At 38.6% G+C, this 16,037-nt stretch overlaps 1 protein-coding gene across 1 annotated transcript in view; it reads left to right on the forward strand.

Annotated features, from left to right (window-relative positions):
• CPB1 (carboxypeptidase B1) overlaps positions 1-16,037 on the forward strand; it is a 39,658-nt gene that overhangs the window by 6,232 nt on the left and 17,389 nt on the right. Inside the window, exons 3-5 of the mRNA XM_060010081.1 lie at positions 1,508-1,632; positions 15,127-15,226; positions 15,315-15,416. Of these exons, the coding sequence (XP_059866064.1) occupies positions 1,508-1,632; positions 15,127-15,226; positions 15,315-15,416 (327 nt within the window). The remainder of the gene's footprint in view (positions 1-1,507; positions 1,633-15,126; positions 15,227-15,314; positions 15,417-16,037) is intronic.

A 16,037-nucleotide genomic window follows, 5' to 3' on the forward strand; every position in this document is an offset into this window, starting at 1 on the left:
CCTTGGCATGTGAGATCTTAGTTCCCCAACCAGGGATCAAACCCACGTGCCCTGCACTGGCAGGCAGATTCTCAACCACTGGACCACCAGGGAAGTCCCCCTCCACTATCTTTTAACCTCTCACCTTTATCCTCTCATCTTTGACTCAATAGATCACATTCTGCAGCCAATCCTTGTCAAATTATCAGTACTCTCTCTTTCCAATACCTTAGTGACAACCATACTCACACTATTTTTTCTGGAATCCCTCCTGTGTAATCCTAATGTCCCTGCCTCCCATTCCCCTGACCTTCCCTATGACCCTGACTCATGATTCAGTACCCTCTAGACATCTACAGAGGTTTGAAGATTACCAGGACAGGATATAGGCACCTGGATTCTCCACAGGTATATCTAAAATTGAGTCATCTTATTATCTTACATCATCAGTTTCTATTTCACAACCTCTAAGTGTGCCCAAACTCCCTTCTAAGTTCCAAAGCAATGGTCCTAAGTACCACCACCTGTCATATCTCCATCCTGAGACTAGCTCATAAATATCTAAACAGGTATTGAGTGAGAAACAGGGCAGAGAAAGATCCAATGTCAGGGTCACCTCAGGTTTCTAGGCCTTTACTCAGCTCAAGCAAAGAACAGAAAAACAGAGACCTGTGAGAGGCGGAATGTCATTGGTTAATATTTTCCCAAGGGAAAAGGAGATCTGAAACCACACATCCACAAAGAAAAACATTAGAATTATCAAATATGTCATACTACTTTTGTGCACAATTTCCTCTAAAATCTCCCCATGTCTGATTTGCTCACTAGTGTATTCCTAGTCTCAGGCACAGAGCCTAGCACATAGTAGGTCCTCAGTAATAGCTGATGAATAATTGAACAAATGAAAATGTCAGCACATTATTGGATCCTCAAGAATATTTTGTTTCTGGCCATGGTTCCAACATAACCACTGTGGAAAGATACATTTTTCCTCCCTGATGGATCCCCCACAGGTCAGGGATGTTCTTGGCTCCACACATTACTATGACTTGTATAGCACTGAGTTCCAAGATAAACTCATAAAATGAGTCCATTAAAAAGTAAGAGAAAGCTCAATTTCTCGCTTTTAAATTTTGTGGCTCCAGTTAATTCAGCATCATTCATTCAGCACATGCATCCACTACCACAAACATTGCTATCACAATAAGCAACTGTTCTAGAAAATCAATAAATAGAAGAGAGCAGTTATAGAATACTGCCATTAACTAGCATTATGGGAGATAATTATATGCTCTTCATGCTTGTTCATAATCAATTAATGCTGTGTATGTATGTGTAAACACTTTTATTGACATCTAACTGCTTGGTCGCAACTCTTATTCATTCAAGGGAGAGATTTTTAAGAGATTTCATGGATAATTTGAGTCTGAAAATAACTCACTGGAGTACAGCAATAGTGTGCTTGCTGGTGATAATTCGCCCATTGAATTATAGGCGTCCAGTACAATACATCTTATTCCTTATTCAGATTGACTTCTGGAAACCAGATTCTGTCACACAAATCAAACCTCACAGTACAGCTGACTTCCGTGTTAAAGCAGAAGATATTTTCACTGTGGAAGACTTTCTGAAGCAGAATGAACTACAATACGAGTAAGTTTATGTTTTATAGTTATGAAAATTCTCTCTCATGTATGCTCTCATCCTGGTCTCCAAAAAAAGCCTGAGAAGATAAAAATAAGACCAAGATAATGGCTTCCCCAGGGCCCCACAAATATAGGTCATGGCAGAGTTGGCCCTGAATTCCAAGTCTTAAGATGTCAAGTCTGGTAGATTTTGTGTTTAGTTATTGCTCTAATAAAAACAGGTTTGACTCTTGAATCCTAACTCTTTAGCCACATATTTGACCTGCTACTGGTTTACAAGTGATATATAGACTAAAGGCCAAACCGATGGATATTCTATTATCAGCCCAACACAGTTTTAGTGCCAAATCATATCAAGTCTTCTTGCCAGGTGATCACCAGACCTATTGTGAGCCATGAGGGTTCTTCATGCTCCTTTAGATTAAGGACCAGACTAGAGTCAGACTGAGTGGTCCTTCTCTCCTTTTTCCTCCCAAAGTCCCCAACTATCTCTAATGGTAGGAGAAGGCATGGAGAGAAGGACTGAAAGAAAGGAAAGTGGTTCCCCAAAGGCCTAGAGTAGAGTTGGCTAAGCTGATCACTCCATGAATCTTCCCCAAATACCGCACTGATCCATCTAAGCCTTTTAAGATGAGAATGTCCTCTAAGTGGAGACAGTTGTCCATCTGTTGATGCAACAAATAGATAGTGAGCATCTACATATAACAAATGCTGAAAAAATAGATAGGGCCCATCCCCTTCAGAGGAAAATGAACAAAGAATTACAATATGTGTAACAGATGTCAAGAAGAGTAAAGAGCTGGAATTGCAGGGGAATAGATCAAGTCTAGGGATCACGGAGGGCCATACTAGGAAAGGAGGCTTCAGCTGAGAAATAAAAGACGAGGAGTTAGCCAAACAAAGACAATGAAAAATCATAGTCTAGGTAGAGAACAGACTATATGTTAAGGCTTAGAACCTCCCTCAATCTGCATTTGAGGGAGGGAGGAAATGAGGTCTTTAGTCTAAAGCAGAGTTTTTCCTCCAGAAAGTGGATCAGCAAGGAGCAAAGAGACAATCTCACACTCCAGTCTTGAACATTCAAATGTTTATCCAACAATCCCCTACCATAAGCTCAAGTCTCCATTATATTTTGAGAAACTGTGACCTACATAATTTTAACAGATATTTTCTCTTATTTTTCACATCCTAAAACTACAGAATAGTATTTATGCTAGTAAAGATATCAGAATTGTCACCTATAAAATCTGCATCTCCATTAGAAGAAGTGGTACAGCATAATGCAACAAGCAAATGCCTTGGGAAAAAACAGACAAGGCTTAAATCCTGACTCTGCAACTTCCTGGCTGTCTGACCTTCGATAATTTGCTTAACCTTTCTGAGCTTCCCTTGTCTTTATAAGGAAAGAATCCTTCTAACCTTATCTTCATAAAGTGAAGATATGTATAATGCCACTCTCAAAGGGCTGTTGTGAAGATGAAATAAAACAATATGTAAATAAACTTCAACTGATACTTTTATTGCTGTGAATGCTGCTATAGTTTACTCTTGTACAAAGAGGTAGATTATACATCTTTTAAAGGTCAACAGAAACTGTTTTGTTTAACCCCATTATCATGCTTCACACAGCTTAGCTATCTGCTTCTGCTTGAGGGAAGTGTCAAAATGTGACCTTAAGAATTGACCGTCTTTTTAAAACAAAGATATAATACAGTAAGTTTCAAAATGTGATTAAGATTCACGTCTGTGATATTTTGCTCTTTTTATTACACTAGGAAGGACTTCTAAAATCCTAGCCTATAGGAGCCCTTAATAATATTCAAAAAGATGAGTTTCCTTATAGTTCTTTAAGAAAAACAGAAGGAAGACCGGTGACAATAAGCTAACCCTAGCCACCTGAATTGACATCCTAATTCTACTCAGAACACAAAGTAGTAAAACACCTTCCAGTCAGGTAACAAGCTCCTTTTACCGGGAGGAAAATTCATGTCTTTTTTTAATGCGTAAACGTTTAGGGAATTGTGTATAAATGCTGTCTCACGTAGAATATAGGATGTTCCCTGAAGGCTAAGATCTTGTTAATTTTTGCTTAGCACATTTGTGGCATATAATTTCCTAAATATTAAGTAATAATAACTCCCTAGAAATCCTGGAGCAGCACACCAGCAATATCCTTGCCGGGGCTGCCAGCAGTCCCTGTGCATCCCATTATTACCTCATGTGGTAACTAATATGTATTTAGATGGTTTCCTGCTGGCAAGAATTTGCAGTTGTTTTTTCTATGTAACAGGAACCATCTACTGTACAAGTTCTACCAAAATAGCTTTTCAGATTTTTCAGTGGTTCCAACCCTCTTCACTAAGACTTTCATCATTTGGTAGTTTCAATCAGATTCTGAATTACCATGGGAAAAAATTAAAAATGTGTGCACCAAGAAAAATAACAGAATTTTTAATAGATCTTTATTGGAGTGTAATTGCTTCACAATACTGTGTTAGTTTCTGTTGTACAACAAAGTGAATCAGCCATATGCATAAATGTATCTCCATATCCCTTCCCTCTTGAGCCTCCCTCCCAACCCTCCCTATCCCACCCCTGTAGGTGGTCACAGAGCACCGAGCTGATCTCCCTGTGCTATGCGGCTGCTTCCCACTAGCTACCCATTTTACATTGGTAGTGTATAAATGTCCATGCCACTCTCTCACTTCACCCCAGCTTCCCCCACCACCCCATGTCTGCAAGTCCATTATCTAAGTCTACGTCTTTATTCTGCCCCACCACTAGGTTCATCAGTACCATTTCTTTTTTTTTTAGATTCCATATATATGTGTTAGCATATGGTATTTGTTTTTCTCTTTCTGACTTAACTTCACTCTGTATGACAGACTCTAGGTCTATCCATCTCACTACAAATAGCTCAATTTCATTTCTTTTTATGGCTGAGTAATATTCCATTGTATATATGTGCCACATCTTCTTTATCCATTCATCTGTCGATGGATAGTTAGGTTGCTTCTATGTCCTGGCTACTGTAAATAGTGCTGCAATGAACATTAGGGTTCTTGTGTCTTTTTGAATTATGGTTTTCTCTGCGTATATGCCCAGTAGTGGGATTGCTGGGTCATATGGTAATTCTATTTTTAGTTTTTTAAGGAACCTCCATACTGTTCTCCATAGTGGCTGTATAAATTTACATTCCCACCAACAGTGCAAGAGGGTTCCCTTTTCACCACACCCTTTCCACTATTTATTGTTTCTAGATTTTTTTATAATGGCCATTCTGACTGCTGTGAGGTGATACCTCACTGTAGTTTTTTTTTTTTTTTTTTTTGGCTGTACGCGGGCCTCTCACTGCTGTGGCCTCTCCCGCTGCAGAGCACAGGCCCCAGACGCACAGGCCCAGCGGCCATAGCCCACAGGCCCAGCCGCTCCGCAGCATGTGGTATCCTCCCGGACCGGGGCACGAACCCGCGTCCCCTGCATCAGCAGGCAGATTCTCAACCACTGCGCCACCAGGGAAGCCCCTCACTGTAGTTTTGATTTGCATTTCTCTAGTAATTAGTGATGTTGAGCATCTTTTCATGTGCCTCTTGGCTATCTGTATGTTTTCTTCGGTGAAATGTCTATTTAGGTCTTCTGCCCATTTTTGGATTGGATTGTTTTTTTGATATTGAGCTCCATGAGCTGTTTGTATATTTTGGAGATTAATCCTTTCTCTGTTATTTCATTTGCAAGTATTTTCTCCCATTCTGATGGTTGTCTTTTCATCTTGTTTATGGTTTCCTTTGCTGTGAAAAAGCTTTGAAGTTTCATTAGGTCCCATTTGTTTATTTTTGTTTTTATTTCCATTACTCTAGGAGGTGGGTCAAAAAAGATCTTGCTGTGGTTTATGTCAAAGAGTGTTCTGCCTATGTTTTCCTCTAAGAGCTTTATACTGTCTGGTCTTATATTTATGTCTTTAATCCGCTTTGAGTTTATTTTTGTGTATGGTGTTAGGGAGTGTTCTAATTTCATTCTTTTCCATGTAGCTGTACAGTTTTCCCAGCACCACTTATTGAAGAGACTGTCTTTTCTCCATTGTATATTCTTGCCTCCTTTGTCATAAATTAGGTTGACCATATGTGTGTGGGTTTATCTCTGGGCTTTCTATCCTGTTCCACTGATCTATATTTCTGTTTTTGTGCCAGTACCATACTGTCTTGATTACTGTAGCTTTGTAGTATAGTTTGAAGTCGGGGAGCCTGATTCCTCCAGCTCTGTTTTTATCCCTCAAGACTGCTTTGGCTATTCAGGGTCTTTTGTGTTTCCATACAAATTGTAAAATTTTTTGTTCTAATTCTGTGAAGAATGCCACTGGTAGTTTGAAAGGGATTGCATTGAATCTGTAGATTTCTTTGGGTACTATAGTCATTTTCACAATGTTGATTCTTCCTATCCAAGAACATGGTATATTTCTCCATCTGTTTATCCCATCTTTAATTTCTTTCATCAGTGTTTTATAGTTTTCTGAGTACAAGTCTTTTGTCTCCTTAGGTAGGTTTATTCCTAGGTATTTTATTCTTTTTGTTGCAGTGGTAGATGGGATTGTTTCCCTAATTTCTCTTTCTGATTTTTCGTTGTTAGTGTATAGGAATGCCAGAGATTTCTGTGCATTAATTTTGTATCTTGCAAGCTTACCAAATTCTCTGGTTAGTTCTAGTTGTTTTCTGGTGGCATCTTTAGGATTTTCTATGTATAGTATCATGTCATCTGCAAACAGTGACAGTTTTACTTCTTCTTTTCCATTTTGTAACCCTTTTATTTCTTTTTTCTTCTCTGATTGCCATGACTAGGACTTCCAAAACTATGTTGAGTAAGAGCAGTAAGAGGGTACAACCTTGTCTTCTTCCTGATCTTAGTGGAAATACTTTCAGTTTTTCACCACTGAGTACAGTATTTGCTGTGGGTTTGTCATATATGGCCTTTATTATATTGTGGTAGGTTCCCTCTATCACCATTTTCTGAAGACTTTTTAACATAAATGGGTGTTGAATTTTGACAAAAGCTTTTTCTGCATCTATTGAGATGATAATATGGTTTTTATCCTTCAATTTGTTAATATGGTGTATCACATTGATTGATTTGCATATATTGAAGAATCCCTGCATCCCTGGGATAAATCCCACTTGATCATGGTGTATGATCCTTTTAATATGTTGTTGGATTCTGTTTGCTAGTATTTTGTTGAGGATTTTTGCATCTATATTCATCAGTGATATTGCTCTATAGTTTTCTTTTTTTGTGATACCTCTCTGGTTTTGGTATCAGGGTGATGGTGGCTTCATAGAATGAATTTGAGAGTGTTCCTCCATCTGCAATGTTTTGGAAGAGTTTGAGAAGGATGGGTACTAGCTCTTCTCTAAATATTTGATAGAATTTGCCTGTGAAGCCATCTGGTCCTGGACTTTTGTTTGTTGGAAGATTTTTAATTACACTTTCAATTTCATTACTTGTGATAGGTCTGTTTATATTTTCTAATTCTTCCTGGTTCAGTCTTGGAAAATTGTACCTTTCCAAGAATTTGTCCATTTCTTCGTGGTTGTCCATTTTATTGGCATATAGTTGTTTGTAGTAGTCTCTTATAATCCTTTGTATTTCTGTAGTGTCAGTTGTGATTTTCCTTTATCATTTCTAATTTTATTGATTTGCATCCTCTCCCTTATTTTCTGAATGAGTCTGGCTAAGGGTTTATCAGTTTTGTTTATTTTCTCAAAGAACCAACTTTTAGTTTTATTAATCTTTGCTATTGTTTCCTTCGTTTCTATTTCATTTATTTCTGCTCTGATCTTTATGATTTCTTTCCTTCTATAATGACATTGGTTTTCTTTGTGCTTCTTTCCCTAGCTGCTTTAGGTATAGGGTTAGATTGTTTATTTGAGATTTTTCTTGTTTCTTGAGGTGAGACTGAATTTCTATAAACTTCCCTCTTAGAAATGCTTTTGCTGCATCCCATAGGTTTTGGGTCATTATGTTTTTGTTGTCATTTGTTTCTATGTATTTTTTTCTTCTTTGATTTCTTCAGTGATCTCTTGGTTATTTAGTAGTACACTTCAGCCTCCATGTATTTGTGGGTTTTACAGGTTTTTCCCTGTAATTGATTTCCAGTCTCATAGCATTGTGGTCAGAAAAGATGCTTAATACGATTTTCAATTTTCTTAAATTTTCTGAGGCTTGATTTGTGACCCAAGATGCGATCTATCTTGGAGAATGTTCCGTGTGCACTTGAGAAGAAAGTGTATTCTGCCACTTTCAGGTGGAACGTCCTATAAATATCAATTAAATCTATCTGGTCTATTGTGTCATTTAAAGCTTGTGTTTCCTTATTTATTTTCTATTTGGATGATCTGTCAATTGGTGTAAGTGGGGTGTTAAAGTCCCCTGTTTTTATTGTGTTACTGTTGATTTCCCATTTCATGGTTGTTAGCATTTGCCTTATGTATTGAGATGCTCCTATGTTGGGTGCATAAACATTTATAATTGTTATATCTTCTTCTTGCATTGATCCCTTGATCATTATGTAGTGTCCTTCCTTATCTCTTGTAACAGCCTTTATTTTAAAGTCTATTTCATCTGATATGAGTTTGCTACTCCAGCTTTCTTTTGATTTCCATTTGCATGGAATATCATTTTCCATCCCTTCACTTTCAGTCTGTATGTGTCCCTAGGTCTGAAGTGGGTCTCTTGTAGACAGCATATATATGGGTCTTGTTTCTGTATCATTCAGCCAGTCTGTGTCTTTTGGTTGGAGCATTTAATCCATTTACATTCAAGGTTATTTTTTTTTCTTTTCACACACACACACTGTATTTTTTTTACAACAGATAAACTGACACCAAGCATTGTAAATGGATGACCACAACAAAAGCAACAATGATTGCAATTACCAAACACAAAACACATTCATACTATGTCATAATATTGACATTCAGTCCTGTAATCCTCCACTGTAACAGCTCCTTTACTTTGCAGTGAAAACTGATTTGTATATTTTTTGCCTCTGAGTCCTTGTGGGATTTTTTTTTAATTCAAACAGAAAGTCACAAAAATTATAGTCATCCTCATCAGTTCACTCAGTCCCATGTAATTAATTTTTTTCAACTTGATCTTTTGTTAGCACTTATATGAATTCATCAGTTTTCCATTAGAGTTCTGAAAATGCTTATTCATTCAGTTCAGCAGTATAGTTACCAGAAACCTGTACTTGTCAGAGTCTTTTCCATGAATTCCTTGAAGATGAAACTCTTTTACAGGAACATTTTTGCAAAAGCATCAGAGTATACCCAGAACTATCTGTAAATGACAAAAGACTTAAAAGTGACCACGGTTAAAGATTTGATGAAAGTTCGTAATAATGCAATTGACAAGGAAATTTAGTTATTTCTGAGATATACATTTTAAATAACTAGAATTATGACTTATAACATTATACCAGAACATATAAGATTTTTAGGAATTTCATGTAATGTCTGAAACATTTATATTAACATATTTCCATACAAATAACCCAAAGAAAGTTTAGTATTATTTGTTTTTTGTTTGTTTGTTTGTTTATACAGCAGGTTCTTATTAGTCATCAATTTTATACACATCAGTATATACATGTCAATCCCAATTGCCCAATTCAGCACACCACCATCCCCACCCCCCGCAGCTTTCCCCCCCTTGGTGTCCATACGTTTGTTCTCTACATCTGTGTCTCAACTTCTGCCCTGCAAACTGGTTCATCTGTATCAAGGTTATTATTGATATGTATGTTCCTATTACCATTTTCTTAATTGTTTTGGGTTTGTTTTTGTGGGTCTTTCCTTCTCTTGTGTTTCCCGCCTAGAGAAGTTTCTTTAGCATTTGTTGTAAAGCTGGTTTGGTGGTGATGAATTCTCTTAGCTTTTGTTTGTCTGAAAAGCTTTTGATTTCTCTGTTGAATCTGAATGAGATCATTGCTGGGTAGAGCAATCTTGGTTGTAGGTTCTTCTCTTTCATCACTTTAAGTATATCCTGCTACTCACTTCTGGCCTGCAGAGTTTCTGCTGAAAAATCAGCTGATAACCTTATGGGGATTCCTTTGTATGTTATTTTTTGTTTTCCCTTGCTTCTTTTAATATTTTTTCTTTGAATTTAATTTTTGTTAGTTTGATTAATATGTGTCTTGGTGTGTTTCTCCTAGGGTTTATCCTGTATGGGATGCTCTGTGCTTTCTGGATTTGGGTGACTATTTCCTTTCCCATGTTTGGGAAGTTTTCCACTATAATCTCTTCAAATGTTTTCTCAGACCCTTTCTTTTTCTTCTTCTGGGACCCCTATAATTTGAATGTTGGTGTGTTTAGTGTTGTCCCAGAGTTCTCTGAGATTGTCTTCAACTCTTTTCATTCTTTTTTCTTTGTTCTGTTCCTCAGCAGTTATTTCCACCATTTTGTCTTCCCGCTCACTTATTCGTTCTTCTGCCTCAGTTATTCTGTTATTGATTCCTTCTAGTGTATTTTCCATTTCAGTTACTGTGTTTTTCATCTCTGTTTGTTTGTTCTTTAGTTCTTCTAGATCTTTGTTAAACATTTCTTGTATTTTCTCAGTCCATGCCTCCATTCTATTTCAGAGATTCTGGATCATCTTTACTATCATTACTCTGAATTCTTTTTCAGGTAGATTGCCTACTTCCTCTTCATTTATTTGGTCTTGTAGATTTTTACCTTGCTTCTTCATCTGTGACATTTTTATTTTGCCGTCTCAATTTTCTTTTTCCTTTTTTTTTATAAGTGACATTGTGTTCCTGTCTTACTGGTTGTTGGGCCTGAGGCTTCCAACACTGGAGTTTGTAGGCTGTTGGGTAGAGCTGGGTCTTGGTGCTGAGATGAGGACCTCCAGGAGACCTCACTCCAATGAATATTCCCTGAGGTGTGAGGCTCTCTGTTAGTCCAGTGGTTCGGACTCAGAGCTCCCACCACAGGAGCTTCGTCCCAACCCCTGGCTCATAAACCAAGATCCTGAAAGTCGTGCAGGATGGCCAAAAAAAAAAAAAAGGACAATAACAAAGTAAAAAATAAAATCAGACTTAGAAACTAACAGCTATGTTAGAAAACATATAAAAATAAAAATATAGACGAAACAACAACTGGAAGGCAAAACAGAGCCACAATAGTAAAAAAGAGGAGAAGGAAGAAAAAAAAAGGTGGAAAAGGCCTTGGCTGTTGAGGGCAGGGCCTAAGCAGGGGTGAGGTTTGGGTGGTGGGCGGGGCCTCTGCTTAGGACCCACAGGGCTGGAAAAGTCCGAGGGTGGGGGAGCCTTAGGCTCAACAGAAGATGCCCAGGTATGCTTCCCACCTCTGGTCTCAGAGGGCAGAGGACCCCACCTGGGAGCCCAGCAGGCTTCCTCCACTCCTCTCCTGTTCCTCCTGGAGGTCCCCTCTCACCTGCCTCTCCTGATCTCCCTCCTAGGCCCCCAGGGCCCACGTGGCCTAGAGGGGACTTTGGAGTGCAGGGGACTGGCTTGGGAGCTCAGCCGGCTCCCCCAGCCCAAGTGGGTGGAGCAAACGCCCTCTGCTCCTTTCTACTCCTCTGGTCCTGGAGGACCCCTCCCACCTACCTTTCCTGTTCTCTCCTGGGCTCCCTCCTATGCTCCCAGGACCAACCCGGCCTGGAGGGGACCTCTGAGGGCATAGGACCTGGCTTGAGAGCTGGGCAGACTTCCCTGGCCGACTGGGCAGGGGAAACGCTGGGCCCATTCCCCTCCTGATCTGAGTCCCCAAGGGTCCCTCTCAGCCACCTCTCAGGGGCGCCGGTCCTGTCCAGACTCCGTACTCTCACGTCCTACCAGTTCGCTTGGGGGTTCTTCCCGTCTCCTTGGGCAACGGTGTCCCCCACCAGCATCCGGCAGGCACCCTAGTTGTGGGGAGACGTGAACTCTGCATCTTCCCACACTGCCATCTTGACTTCACCCCCCGCCAATAACTGTATTTTTAAATGCTTATGTTACACCCTAGGTACAGAAAGACTAGGAATTGGATGGTATACATCTCCCACTTATGGTTCTGAAGCCAAGTTGACAGAATCTTTCGGTGGGTGGCCCTTCACCGAATTCCTTCTTACAAATTTCAGTAAAGTGGTCTATGCCTTATCCAATGCAGGAAGAGACTGATGGTTGCTATCTGCCTATAACATTTTTTTGCATATTTCAGATTCGATCAGTAAAGTGTCCTTGGATAACAATGTGTACATAGTAATGTTCTTCAATAGCAACGGGTGTGTAGTCTGGGGACTGACCTAATACTCCTTTTTCAGGAATCTGAAAGGGGGAGAAAACTAACTCATGTCTCTACTCCTCAGACATTGTGTTTCTTGCTTTGTTGGGAGTCCCGTTAACTAATTTGCCTGCATGCTAAAAAAAAAAAAAAAAAAAAGAAGTGGGATAGCACTATAAAAGGAACATATAAAAGTATAAAATAGTGTACATGCCTCTGTATTTTGGAGCTGTAATGCAGTCCCTATTACATTATGAGTCATTATTTTAATCTCCTAGAATAGAAGCTCATTATTTAGTAATAATATTTTGTAATGTGGCTAAAGTAGTACTTTGTTCTAAATCTAATAAAATCATAGGGCTGGAAAGGATCATTTAAGGCCAATTTCCCACCTTCAGGCAAAAGCACCACATTTCAACCTCATTCTGATACTCTTTTGCAAGTTACTAGAGGACACTTTTGGGTGTCATCTTAAATCTAACTGGTTTTATTATGCTTCCTTGTCCTGATTATTGATGAAAATGTTTAAATATTAACATAATAATAACTCTAACAGATTGTCTCTTCTTAGTACCAAACAAAACACTAACCTCCACATTGTCACTTATTCTCCCAAACAATTCGAATTTGAGGATTGTATACAAAAGAAGGATATTGCAATATGCTGTGGAAGCCTATTTCCCCCCTCTACTCAGAGCTGGTTCCTGGTAGGTCAGAGATCATTATGGTTATGGTCTTAGGGACAAATGTCTACTGAATGTCCTGAGGCTGTAGAATGCCTGGGAGCAATTAACTGATGATTTCTTTTCTCTGGGCAGCCACTAAGAAGCCATGTGACCTAGATGATTATTTTACTCGCTGTCAATGGAAAATCTTGTTAAAGGGAAAGTAGATGTCATTTACCATTTCCTCTTGGATTTTTAGTTTTGCCATTCTGTCAGAGACGTTCATCCTTGTTAGGCAGGATTTGTTCTTTCGAACTGATAATCTTGGAATTATCAGTTTGTTCTTTCAAACTGATAATCTTGGAATACAGTTGTTTTCTTAAAGGTTTCTGCCTGTTGATTTTCAGTTTTCAATGTTTTTGTTTTACTTGTTTTGGTTTTGTTTTTAGTTTTTAGCTGTATTTGACAATCATTTACCTAAACTATCTCTATTCTAGATGTTTCCCTAGAGTTTATGAAGGTGGTAACTGGCAACTTTACTGTAGTTTAATTTTTTTTCTTCATAAACCTTGGAAGACATCTATGTAAATGACCAAGGCCTAGGAATTTGAGTCAAGTCATTGCATTTTAGAACTGAAAAGGACATTGAATACCAGCTAATAAATATCCCATTATACAAAGTATGAAATAAGGCCCAGAGATTAAATGACTTTGCTGAAACCAATTTACATGTTAGGCAAAACTATGACCCTGATCTTTTGTTTCTAATTCTAGATTCTTTCTAATTCCACCCTATTCCCTAACAATCCAATTTAGGTGTTGAATATAATTAATTATAGCACTTACTATAATCATTGTTCCTAACTATAGCCCGCAGAATGACTGTCCCTCCTAAATGTCTACATCCCAACCCCTAGAACATCTGAATATATGCTAATGACAAAGAGAAGTTAGGATTGCAGATGGAATTAAGGTTTGCTAAGCAGTTGAACTTAAAATAGGTAGATTATCCTAAATTGTCCTGAGAAGTCCAAAGTAACCACAGGGTCCTTACAAGTGGAAGAAGGAGGCAGAAGAGGAAGTCAGAGTGATGAAACATGAGAAGGACTTGAGCTGCTATTGCTGGCTTTGAAGATGGAGAAGGGCAAACAGCCAAGGAATGTGGGCAGCCTTTAAAGGGCAAGGAATCAGACTCTCCCCTAGAGCTTCCAGAAAGCACTTCACTGTTCACGTGTTGATCTTAGCCCAGTGAGACCTGTGTTGGATTTCTAAGCTGTAAAATAATAAATTCATATTGTTTTAAGCCACTTAGTTTGTGGTAACTTATAGCAGCCATAGAAATGAAAGCACTAACAAAGTACTGATGGCTGCTTAATGGGAAATGTTCTTTCCACAGAATAAATATTAAACTCTTCTCCTTTTCCTTTTTTTTTTTTAATACTACCTTAAGATAGTTAAGCCCTTAAGACAGTATTTGCCTCTTGCTAGGAAACAAATATCATTTAGTATTAATTTATGGTATTTTCCATAAACAGACACAAGTTCATGCACAGTTAAACAAAAGAAGGAGACAGCAGGAGGGAGGTTCAGAGGATGTCCCTGACATACTTCATCAGAATGCCCTTGGGGCAGCCGGAGGAGAAGTAGACTTTTGATATGCGGCTACAATTCTCTGTGTGTCAGATAAAAACATTTCAAGGCTTGACTGTGGATAATAGAAGTTTCTGTAAACTAACTACTGCCCATGATATTTACAGTCTATGATCAAGGACATTAATGCTCATAAAATTTTGTCCCTTCAGAACACACTTTCCACTCAAAAGTAGCAAAGAGAAACAAAGTCATATATACCCACACCTTCACACGTGCCTCTTATAATAAGACCTTTCACCTGAATAATCATTTTTAGAAATAAGCAAGCCTCAAAGTTTCTGTCACCAATTGTCATATTACCTTACTACAGAACCATTCTTACATTACTTTAAACCAGCCAAAAGAAAGGCAAGCAGAAACGAATACTTTAAACTCAGTATTCTTTGGTCTAAAAAAATCTTTAGCTTGTCAATATTTCTGAATTTCCACCCATCAAGATATTTTTCTCAAAACCTAGAGAAAGGCCTCAGGTGACTGGCTGTCCCAATCTACTACTACTGGGATTCAGTAGGTTCCTGGGACATGGGACTTTCAGTGCTAAAACAAGGAAAATCTTAAGGAAGAAAGACCACTGATAGGGCTTAAGGGCATGCTTCTGTGTTGAGCCCAAGGCCCTGATGCATAATGCCCCAGGTACCAGGGAAATCATTTTCCAAGTTTAAGGTCCAAGGACCCCCAAACAGGTGAAGTTTGGGCCAAAGAAGAGCCTGCCTTGCTCATAGTCTCCAGTATCCTTCTCAATGATTTACTTACTTTGTGATGAGTAGCTCAAGTTGAAAGGCATAATCAGAGGACAGATCTGATGACTTCATGGAGAACGTACTGCACCATCGGCTAAAGCAGAAACTCTGGGTTTTTGCTGACTGGGAAACATGCTTATGTTTACAGAGCACCCCCTTTGATTTATTACAGGGTATTAATAAGCAACCTCAGATCTGTGCTGGAGGCTCAGTTTGATAGCAGGGTCCGTGCAACTGGACACAATTACGAGAAGTACAACAACTGGGAAACGGTATGATGCGCACGTGATTTAGACAGACATTGCTTTGGGAATTGAACCAAGAATGTCACATTAACCCACAAATGGTTCCATTTGGTAGATAGAGGCTTGGACTCAACAAGTCGCCAGCGAAAATCCAGACCTCATCTCTCGCAGTGCCATCGGAACTACATTTTTAGGAAACACTATGTACCTCCTCAAGGTAATCCTTTTTAACCATAACCTTCCCATGTCTGAGGGCTTTAAATCAATGAATTCTAACACATTAACATCTGTTTCACAGACATATTCATCCCAAACATAGTTATAACTCTTTCCCTGCCTCAAACAGATTCCCCAGATTGTTTCATCATATGTGAATTTTTAAATCATTATTTTGATTTATTCAAAAGAAAAAATGCAATAAAATAAGAGAAGTCCTATAAATTTAACCACATTCCTGTAAGCAATGTAAATGATCATCTACCTTGATGAAATTGTCCTCTCCCAGATGTTGTTTGCAAATCCATTTGCTAAAGAGGTTCATAAACTTCATATCTATCAGACCACGGTACACAGCGTATCAACAATTTGTTCCTGTCGTCCTCTAATGCCATTTTTATCATGCAATTCTAATGAAGAAAATAAAAAGACATGGAATAAATGGGAGAGAAGGAAAACTTCTTACAAGATTAGCAACAATCATGATTACTTCTAATTACTCATCCAGTTGTCTTGGTCACGTCTCCTAATAGTAGCAGCAGAAAATAACCTCCATGTGAGTACAATTAAGCAGGGTAATCAAGCATCTTCTGAAAAATATGAGCTTGTCAAGCTTAATAAA

Source organism: Delphinus delphis, chromosome 4, assembly GCF_949987515.2.
Source record: "Delphinus delphis chromosome 4, mDelDel1.2, whole genome shotgun sequence".
Lineage (NCBI taxonomy): Eukaryota > Metazoa > Chordata > Mammalia > Artiodactyla > Delphinidae > Delphinus > Delphinus delphis.